General features: G+C 35.2%; 1 protein-coding gene across 4 annotated transcripts in view; it reads left to right on the plus strand.

Annotated features, from left to right (window-relative positions):
- The window catches only part of SH3GLB1 (SH3 domain containing GRB2 like, endophilin B1), a 34,894-nt gene extending 24,082 nt beyond the window's left edge, over positions 1-10,812 (plus strand). For all 4 annotated transcript variants that reach the window (XM_032867045.1, XM_032867046.1, XM_032867047.1 and 1 more), the window contains 4 exons: positions 3,731-3,820; positions 4,219-4,319; positions 9,721-9,946; positions 10,339-10,812. In XM_032867045.1, coding sequence (XP_032722936.1) covers positions 3,731-3,820; positions 4,219-4,319; positions 9,721-9,946; positions 10,339-10,446 — 525 coding nt within the window. In that variant the 3' untranslated portion in view covers positions 10,447-10,812. The remainder of the gene's footprint in view (positions 1-3,730; positions 3,821-4,218; positions 4,320-9,720; positions 9,947-10,338) is intronic.
- Positions 10,813-11,242: the final 430 nt, after the last annotated feature.

Consider the following 11,242-nt stretch of genomic DNA (forward strand, 5'->3'; position numbering starts at 1 on the left):
CAGTGATTGAATATGTGTGTTATATGTCACACAAATGAATTTCTTAGATAACTGAAGCTTGTTCTCTCCAGTACCAGAGTTAAGTCTTCTGTCACTTTAGTTGAAAAGATTTGTAAAATAATATTTTACTGCTCCATTAAATACAGAATAGCATATATTTAATTTTACTTACAGTTATAGGGTATGAATGTACATTATTGTACCATGTAACAATTAGATCTGTTGTTTGTTTTTTAAGTATGTTGTCTCCTCCCTCAGTGTCAGACTGTCACTTAGAAGCTGTCCATGTTACTGCTACTAGTAGTCCCTCTTTCTGTGTTACCATTTCTAATCTTTCCTAGGATGGGATATAAAGTAGTTAAGCAAGAATTTAAGGAATAAATTATGACATTAGTGTAGATTTGTTTCAAATGCTATTTGAAGTCTTAAGAAGCATTTTTTTATTTACTCCTCATGTTTGTGCCTACCAAAATTTGACCTCCAGATGAGGACAGTACTTAAGATTGAGGGCAGGTGATAATTGTGGACCCTGACTTTTTCTTTCCTCCCCCCTTTTTTCCTCCCCCCACCCCAAATGTTAACTCTTTATTTTCTGACTTTGTAGGATTACCACCTATATGGTCTATTCTGTGCATAGGTTGTGGGGGGTTTGATTCTATGAATTGGAAATCCAGTGTGAAGTTGTTGACTCCCACTCTCATACCCCTTTGTAGAATCCATTTATCAACTTAGTTATAGTTCTCCCTTGGCCTTTGATTTTTTTCCTGAACCTCTAGCTTGAAAAGAGGACAGTATCATGGAAGAGAATATAGGTTGAACAATAAAACCAGGGTCTCTTCCTCTCTAATTAGCATGTAGATATACCAAAACATTTCTGATTCTTCAGTCTCTATAAGTTCAGGAAATATGTGATATTATGGGAAGAAGCTCATGAAACAAATATTTACATTTTGAATGTAAAACTTAAGAATATATCAAAATGGATTTGGGAAGATTTTTTTCTTCTGTACTTCTCACTTCTGCCATTTTTATAATTTTAAAACTTCATATTCCTTGAATATTTTAAGATTTAGGCCTATAGAAAAAAAAAAATAGGTGACAGAACAAGATTGTCACAGCAAATGCCTCAAAAGCATGACCAAAATTTCTAACTTACAGTGACCCAGACCTGATATCACAGATCAACAAATTCTTGCCCTTTTCCCACGTTACAGCTTCAAAAAATTCTTGCTTCCCTAACCCAACTTCTCCTGTCATATACTCTGGCAGGAGAAGGTATCTTTACTAGAACTCTATGTCTTAACTATAAAATTAAGTCAGGAAATGAGATCTTCTGGAGGACAGAATAAAAATAAAGTAAAAATAAAAATTCATTCTTTCTTTAAACCCTTATTATCTGTCTTTCTAATATGGATCATTCTCTTCCTAAGTAAATTGACTATGCCAAACCTATTTCAGTTACCTCTGCCTCTCAGATTAGTTATGATCATTATATGTGTCAAAAGTAGAGATGGTTTGGGAGATTAGACTACAGCCACCCCAGGCATACACTGAAACTTGTTCAGGAAGCAAGATTCATTTCCTTCCTGTCATTTACCTTTTCTAAATACAAAGTATGTTGTGCAAAGGTTGACTTCCTAGGCTTTGTAATACGGTGCCTTTCTTCATAATTAAATTATTTATATTTTGCTCAAACACGGAAGACTGACCCCTTATACTTTCTGAGATCATTTTATAACTTTTTCCACTTCATGCTCAAACTTCCCAGTCACTTAATATGTTACCTAGTTCACTTTCTTACACCTTACACAGAAATAATGCCATTTCGAAGGCTTTTCTGCCATTTCTCCTAACGGTCATTAAATCAAATTGTACTTTCATAGAGACCCAAATGGAACTAGGCTTGTTTACTTTTAAAGTTCATTTATTTTTTGTTTACTATGGTTACTTCTACTAATCAAAACTTTTTCCTATTCAACCAAGCAGAAGAGTAAATAAAGCAAATGTAACACTGAAGTGATTGGTTTTCCTTAACACTTTACTTAGGAAGATCATTGATTTTTTTTCTTCTCCTGGGACTTGATTTTCTACTTCATACGGTCTTCTAGATGATGCGTACTTCAGCCTTGCATTCTAGTTTCAGTCAAGTAAAATTTAATCTTGAATTGTTGAGTAATTCAAACTTATATCCATAAATCCAATCTAGTGGTCACTTCTAATCACCTCTCCCAGATCTGTTGCCAGTGGGATGAGAATGACTACAGCAACCGATGATTTGTTTTGCTGCTACTTCCTTTTTGACTGGTTCACTAGATTAACTGTTGCCACCAAAAGGTGAAGGAGAGGGAGATGTGGTATGCAAGGAAAATACTTAGACCTAATTTTTATACTTATTACAGTCTTGGAAATATTTTAATTACTTGGATGTGGGGGGAGCTGTTTATTCTGGAGAGGTAGAAGAAGAGAGCGTTATTAATGACATTATCATCAGTGATGATTCCCTGTGTGGGATAAGCTAACTATTTTGCGCAAGTGTGAGATTTTATTTTTCTCTTCCTCACTTACCACCAACCAAGCTAAAGGTTTAAGATTTTTTTTTGCCAGTATTTATTATTTTTAGGTCCCGTTGATTTTTTAGTGAACTATTTTGTCCCAGCACTAAACCTGTATCAGAGGGCCAAAGCTAGTGGTAGTGGTGTGCTATTATATACACCTTTTTCCAAATCTGAGGTCAATGACTTCACCTTGGTAGCTTGAAACGAGCTGTGGTTGGAGTATTTGTTCCATGAAAATCAGCACAGTAGAACTTACTCACCCCACTCCCAGCACACTACTGATTAAAGGTGTGCCCCATAACTTGCAGAAAAACCCTAGCATATCTTGTATATAATAATGATACTTAAGGCACATTTTATATAAAGTTTGAAAAGAAAACTGAAAAAAAAAGTCATTTATACAAGAAACAGTCCTTTGAAAGAAGCTAAGAACTGTGTGCCTAGAAACAATATGTTTGGTAACTAAACAGAAGAGGTTAAAATCCTGTGTCTTCACTTTAAAGTTTTTTCATTTGAGATTAAAGACTTTTTAAAAAAAAATTAAATTTTAAAAAAGTATTATATGTTGAATATGTCTTACAAAGAAGCCAAAAAAATAAAATAAAAAAAATAAAGACTAACTTCAAAGTAAAGTAGCTCTAGTGATAATTGAGAATTTTTTTAACAATTTTTTTTAAGGCTTTTATTTATTTGAGACAGATACAGAGAGAGCATGAGCAGGGGGAAAGGCAGAGGGAGAGGGAGAAGCAGACTCCCTGCTGAGCCAGGAGCCAGACATGGACTATGCTGGGATCATGACCTGAGTTAAAGGCAGACACTTACTATCTGTGCCACCCAGGAGAATTTTTTTAAATATTATTTTATACATATAAACCAATATTCTTAAAATGTCATGACAGCATATTGACTGTCTCATGGTAGTGTTTCTAGGCTTTTATGTGTATGCCATTAAGCTTTGACATTAATAGATTCTTTTGAGTGAAGTACTGGTAGGGAATTGGATAATGTAGAAAAGCTAAGGTATCGAAAACAGGGACATTTAAACACAGCAGAGTCGGGGAATTGCCAGCTTCTCATTTAGGGTTTACTTGGGGGATTTTTAAACTGTCTAAACAAGTGTACATAAAATGGACTAAGTCCTCAAATAAAATTCTAAAACTGTGTTCCAATTTAAGTCTGAACAGGAATTGAGAATAACTCAAAGTGAATTTGATCGTCAAGCAGAGATTACAAGACTTCTGCTAGAGGGAATCAGCAGTACGCATGTGAGTGTTTATTCACTGGGAATTCATTTGAAACAGAAGACTTTGATGGTCCTAAGGCACTGGTCCTAAGGGGGAAGACTGAAGTTCAAAACTTTTGCAGTCATTTATCAAGGAAATTTAAATTGCAGTGCTTTCCAAGATATTTAAAGAAATATTTTAAATTTTTGTTTACACCTCATTGCCTAGTTCTCCCACCATCATCAAATCCATTTGTTGGTTTTTGTTAGCGCCATAATTTGTTCTTACACTATTAACTGAGGTCAGCCTTGATAAGCCTTGTAGTAGAATGCTAGATACTGGTGATTTTCCCTGAGTATATGTGCTCTGTTTACCCCTTGGAATTTAACACGTTTAAGTAGATTATAGACCTAAGAGGTAACTGTAACTTTCCTTTACAGGCCCATCATCTCCGCTGTCTGAACGACTTTGTGGAAGCCCAGATGACTTACTATGCACAGTGTTACCAGTACATGTTAGACCTCCAGAAACAACTGGGAAGGTTGTAATTTCCTTTTCACACATGAAACTCCTGATAAGAGAAGAAATTCAGATTTTTGCATATGAACTAATAATGGAGGTGAAGATTAGAAGAATTAAAGGCTTTTATTAGCTTACTTAAAATCAGTTTTGTTTTAAGGAAAGTAATTTTCAGACTCGTGAGGTAACAAAAACATTGTGTGCTCTTCTGGCACCCAAAAACTTAACAGGGGTGAGAACATAGTTTAGGTGAATACTTTTTTAGTGCTATGTAGAGAAAACTTAAGTGTTTGAAGTATACTTCTCTCTTAAAATACCTTCCAGTTAGTTGAGGGAGATTACATTGACACTTATTTGCCCTTAGAGATAAACTAATTTATACTTAATCATTATTTACCTGTCCACTATTTAAAAAAAAAAAAAAGTTTTAGAATAGTCTATAAGACCTCAAGCCCAGCCCATGATGTAATTATTAAAAATTATATTTTAATATACTTTAAAGCAAAATGATAGCACAAAACACACATAGCTTGGTCATTCATTCATCAGATGTTTATTGAAGACCTGTCATATACCAGGAACTGTTCTGTATTCTAGGATTATATCAGCAAACAGAACAGGCAAAATTGATTTCCATTATGTAGCTCACACTGTAAGGAGACACTAGAAATAAAACGATTTATAGGACAAACATGGTCTCTGCTAGGTCTAGATAGAAATACCTCGGTATTTAAAGTCTAGGTAGAAATAATAGGCCATTGGCAGATAGGCAGTAAGTGGAAAGTAGAAGTGCAGGTTTCTGTGAAGGACCTCTAGCTGTGACTCAGGTGGGTCTGACAAAATTTCACAGATGAAATTATTCTAGTGGGAATAATCTAGATAAAAGTAGCCGGGACAAACTTTCCAGACAAAGGAAGAACACATATATGAAATGGCCAGAGAAAAGAAATAGTGGCAAGTTGAGGGAACTGACAGTAGTTTGTTCTGGATGGAGCATACATAGTGTTTGAGTTAAGAATGGAATGGTAGATAAGACTACAAGAGTGAAGCAGGGTCATGTCACCAATGCCATGTAAAGTAAGTAGTGATAAGGAGTTTGAGACTTATATAGTGAGGAGCCATTAAGGCAAGGGAGTGATATAATATTTAAGGAGAAATATAAAGAGAAATTATTTTCAAGGAATAAGTTTTTTTTAAAAATCACTTTGGTGTTCCTTTCTGCATATTAATCCTTTAAAACTAGACCTAGAACAAAATTAGGCACATCCACAAAACCAATTTTAGATCCTAAAGATTAATTATAGCCTGATACCACTGGTTATTCCAGTAAGATTTATAGAAGATTCATACTTCTGTATATTTGAAGTTTGTTAATGGTATTCAGTATCTGAAAGCAGAATACCACTTTATCTCCACTTCATTACAACTATTTTAAGCCCAGGAAGCCTTAGTACTTACTTCCTTTTCACTTGTCCTGTTATTCTGGGAGTGCAGCAAAGGGATTGCTGTTGTTACCATTCATACCTGTACTCCATTTAAAGCCACACAGATGCTTGGAACTCTGCCATTCAAACGAAATGCTAGTATTGCACTTCTGGATAAGCTCAAACATTACACACTGAAATGGGTACTATTGTTCTAGGGAAGAAGTCTGGCTTATCTCGCTACCCGCAAAGAATTAGATTACTGGTAAGGACCAATGATAGAGTGTGGGGGGAATTTTTAAGTCTCTAATGTTGCAAGTTAGGCTTTTTAAGAGAGTATATAGAAATATTCAAATGCAGTATTGGACAAATCATCCAGTTACACTCTAATTCAGAAGCTATTTCTGAAGAGTAGAACCAGATTGTCATGTTAATGGTTATAGTAGTGTTGGTAGTAGTAGTAGTCGTCGGAAGGGCTCCAATTGTCCTCAGGCACTCCTCTGGACACCTCATGTAATGTGATAGTCCTCACACCAGTAAGGGTAGGTATTGGTATCTCTATTTTACAGATGAGGAAACAGAAGTCACAAAATTTGCAAATGTATTTTACTTTTAAATAATCAGAAGGTTTTAATATATCAAGCTACAGTGGCAAAAAGTCTATAGTTTTTAAAATATATCAGTAAAAGTTCTTAGAAGGTAAAAATGGTCTTTCAGGGTTTTGTTGTTTGATTGGGGTTTTTTGTTTTTGTTTTTGTTTTTTTAAAGATTTTATTTATTTATTTGACAGACAGAGATCACAAGTAGGCAGAGAGGCAGGCAGAGAGAGAGGGGGAAGCAGGCTCCCCGCTGGGCAGAGAGCCTGATGTGGGGCTTGATCCCAGGGCCCTGAGATCATGACCTGAGCCGAAAGCAGAGGCTTTAACCCACTGAGCCACGCAGGCGCCCCTTTGTTTTTGTTTTTACCTTTAATTCCTCAAAATTGACATAGGTAGACCTCAGTGGTAAACAAAGGCTAATTATACTAGTAAATTTGAAAGTAAAATTCCATGGTTAGAGACTTTCAAAACCCCACATATGTGGGGAATGAGAGCTTATTTTTTTTTAATCTTCAGAAATGTATATATTTAGTCACAGCTGAGTTCCTCAGTTCACTGAGGAAGATATGCTAGGAAAGGTGTTACTAACTTCAGAGTAAAATCTGAATTAGAAATTAGGGTTTCTTGTCATTAGAACCCTGTTAATTTGTCAGAGAAATATTTGCTTTAAATTTTTAAAAAATGCACTATTCCAGTCAGGAAGTATACAATGTAAACAAAACAGACCAAATCCCTATTTTCACTGAACCTACATTCTGTTTGGGGGCAGAGGGAAGTAGAAAGTCAATATGTATGTGATTTGCATAGTGTATTAGAAGGTGATAAATACTGTGGAGAAAAATAAGCAGGGAAATACTTCTTGATTAGGAGTAGAGGCTTACACTAGTTAGGGAAGACAGACTTGAAAGATGAGAGGAAGCAAAGCAGGCAGGCAGGCATCTGAGAGAAAGTGCTCCAGGAGAGTGTATAGTAAGTAGAAAAGCCCTGCAGCAGGAAAATAGCGGTGATGTTCAGGCAGCAGTAAGGAGGGCTTGGCTGGAGATGAATTGAGGAAACAGGAAGCTGGGAGAGAGAGGGCTTTGGCCTTTACTCAGACATGAGGAGCCCTTGGAGAGTTTTACGCTGACCTTTGATAGGATCGTTCTTGCTCCTCTGTTAAAGGTAAATGTTAGGGGGCACTGGTGGAAGCTAACAGACCTGTTTAGAACTTACAATCCAGTCAGGAGATGATAGTGGCTTGGATCAAGGTGATTGTGGTAGATGTGGTAGAAGCAGTCAAACCCTGGGTGTATTTTAAAGGTTGAACCAGCAGGATTTGCTGACAGACTTCAATTATATAGGGCTTAGAGGGGTCCAGATTACTGCAGGTGCTTGGCCTGAACAACTAAAAGAATGGAGCTGTAGTTAGTTAAAATAGGGAATGCCACAGGAGGAGCAGGTTGGGGTGGTGTATCACCCCAGGTTTACACCAGAAGCCCAGTTTTAGACATGTGAAGTTTGAAATGTCTATCAGACATCTAAGTGGAGATATGGAGATACCCAGTTGTAGGACATGCAGCTTTTGAGTTTGGGGGATAAATTAGTGGTAGAAATTAGAGAGTGGTCAGCTTACCAAGGGTATTTAAATCTGAGACCAAATGAAAGCCTGGCTCTAAGTATAGGTAGAGAAAAGAAGAGGGCTAAGGGTTGAGCCTTGAAGCACTCCCAACACAGCTTAAGGAAGCAGTGGAATGGAGTAACAGGTAAGATGTAAACCAAGAGTGTGACCTGGAAGTGGGGTGAAGAAGATAGAGGAAAGTGGAGGGAAGGGATCCACTGTGATCACTAGATAGGCCAGGTGAAATGAGGAGTATTAATAGACTGCTGGATTTAGAACACCAAAGTCATTGCTGTCGACAAAAGTAGTTCTAGTGGAACAGTGGAGGCAAAAGCTTGTCTATAATGTAAAAGACCAGGAGAGGGACTGTGATGTTGAATTTAGATAAGTCTTTCAGAGACGTTCTAGTGTAAAGAGGAACAGAAAAATGAAGCAGTAGCTATAGGAGAAAGTTTGTCTAGCATATTCTTATTTTTTAAGATAGAAATTAGCATATTTGTAAGCTGATGAGAATGATACAGTACATGGAGAAATAAGATAGCATGGGAAAGAAAAGGAAGATTGCTAGTGTGATGTCCTCGAGAGGAAAAAGAAAGTGAGATTTTTGTGCAGAAGTGAAGAAATTAACCATAGAAGTGTAGACAGCTCATCTGTAGTTAAGAGGACAGATGATCACAAAAGCTTAGATGTTTTGTGATTGTTCTTTTTCTACTCAGTTCAAAAGGAAACAACTCATTGGCTGATTATAAAGGTTAGGGGATAATTGCTAGAATTTAACTACTTTCTTTATGCTGCTGGCTGACTGTGATTTCCAGATGGCACAGTGGTCATAAAGAGAAGGAAACTGGATTTTATGGAGAGATCAATTTCACCCACCTTACCAGATGAGGTATTTTTATACTTATTAAGATTTAAATATGAATTTTCAACCTTAGAAACTGTTGGGTGAGAATGAATATAGGCCAGCCATTTTATGCTGTTTTCCATTTAATATTGGAGAAACATTGAATGAAAATTTTAATTATCTTTAAATTTTAAGATATATTTCTAGCACATCAATCACAGAGATTTTACTAATTTCTAATAAAACTTTTATTTTTACCCCCTAAAAAATAGAAGACAGAATGAACTTGTGAAATTTGCCCTATTCTCACTTTGAGTCTTCATTATGATAATTACTAGTCATAGCATAATATTTGAATGCCCATTTCGTCACCTGTCTGCCCATTAAGGAATGATATTTTTTCTTCTTAGTATCTTCAGCTTGTGGTAGTGGTTCTGGATATGTGGATGCTCCATAAATATTTGTCATTTGAATAAGTAGAAAAATGTGATTGGATCAGTTTTATAAAAAAAAAAGAGTATGGCTATTGAAATATTTCTCAAAGAATTAACTTGAGAAAAATTTCACTCTTGTGATAGTATCTAATATAGAAGTAGTTTTTCATTGTGTTTAACAACTCTTAAAGGCAGGAAAAGATTAATAAAACATACCAGTGAAAGTTTTTTGGAAGTGTTTTAAGGATAAACTCAATTTTTTCAGGAAAAAAATGGCATTTTTTTAACTTTATAATTGTGAAGAGAGCTTTGAAAAAAAAAAGAAACTTTGAAGGACTTATATTTGGAAAACACTTGAATTTTCTATAGTATAACTGGCCTGAAAGGCATAAATTAGATAGCAACCTTTGTCAATAAAATATTATTGACATTTGTAAATCTTTATCCAGTGGAAGAATACTGCCACCAAGTGGTGGTATTCAGAAGCTCTAGTAACTGGTCTATCGGACATTTTCTTTTCAACAGTTTTCCATCCAGTTACTGTAACAACAATCAAACTTCTGTGGCACCCGTGCCATCTGCTTCATCAAATGTGATTGGTTCTTCTGCCTTGTCTTCAACAAGTGGCCTAGTAATTGCCTCTCCTACCAACCTCATTGACCTTAAGGAGTGCAGTGGCAGCAGGAAGGCCAGGGTTCTGTATGATTATGATGCTGCAAACAGTAGTGAATTATCACTTCTGGCAGATGAGGTGAGTAATATATGGGTATAAGAAAACCTGTATCATAGATTGACGTATTTTCTAGTATTATAGTAAAGTGTAAATTCCACATTAATTTTTTGGAAATAGTTTATCGTGAATTATCGAAATAGATTTAAGATGGTTATAATAACATTTTATAAAAAAAAATTAACTACTATTCTTTAACAAAATAGAATATCACAGAAATATTTAAAGCTTTTAACTGTTAAGTAACTAGAAGATTTCTAAAACTACCTCTAATAAAATCCTTTATCTTTTACCAAAATTGAGGAAAATGTTTAAAGAACTTTAGTAATGAATAAACAGATTACAAATCTGATTACTCTTCTATTTGCTTATTTTGTAACATAGTTAATAACTGGAAATATTTTATTTTGTAGGTGATCACTGTGTTCAGTGTCGTTGGAATGGATTCAGACTGGCTAATGGGGGAAAGGGGAAATCAGAAGGGCAGGGTGCCAATTACCTACTTAGAACTGCTCAATTAAATAGGTGGACTATGGAAAGATTACCCATCATGACACCAGTATTTATATACAATTAACTCTAAATAAAGCAGGTTTAAGTATCTTCCATGTTAATGTTCTTAGGAGACTGAAAAGAAAATACCAGCCACCAGAAGCCAGCCTTTCTGCCAATAAAATTGCATGGTACATATTTCATTACAGAATTTATGCTAGTGCTTTCATGCCAAGAATGTTTTCTTACAAAATTCTCTTTCTACTGAGGTTTCACTAATAAGCAGCTTCTACTTTTGAGCTCCAACTTAAAGCAGAAGAACTGTTTTTCTACTGAATTTTTCATTAATGGCAAGCTTTTTCTTTTATGTAAAATAAATTTATTGTGAATTGATATCAGTGACTCATTTATTAGGTATAATTAATAGCCAAAGAATAAAACTAAAATTTGTTTTAAGCTGTTGTTTTAAAAAGAGCTCTAGGATATAATCCTCTTTTGTAGAAAATAGATTATTTCTGAATGTTTCCATAAACAGAAATGCAATTATACCATGTTTACCTTGTTTTCCAACAGAAATTGAATTATTTCAATACTGTATCTCAGTGTTAGGGGGTTTTGGGGCTTTTATTAAACACTACTAAATGATTTCTTCTAAAGTTAAGAAAAACCAGTCCTTGAAAAGCATTATTACTCTGGTATATTTTCAGCTAAGGTTCTAAAACATCTGGATCAAGTTCAATTCGCTAAACAATGTTTTTTTAAGGTTGTTCAATTAGAACAATGTAATGCATAATCAGAATCAGATATGTTAAGAACATACTTCAG

The sequence above is a fragment of the Lontra canadensis genome, unplaced genomic scaffold, assembly GCF_010015895.1.
Source record: "Lontra canadensis isolate GAN:19392208 unplaced genomic scaffold, GSC_riverotter_1.0 scaffold33, whole genome shotgun sequence".
Taxonomy (NCBI): Eukaryota; Metazoa; Chordata; class Mammalia; order Carnivora; family Mustelidae; genus Lontra; species Lontra canadensis.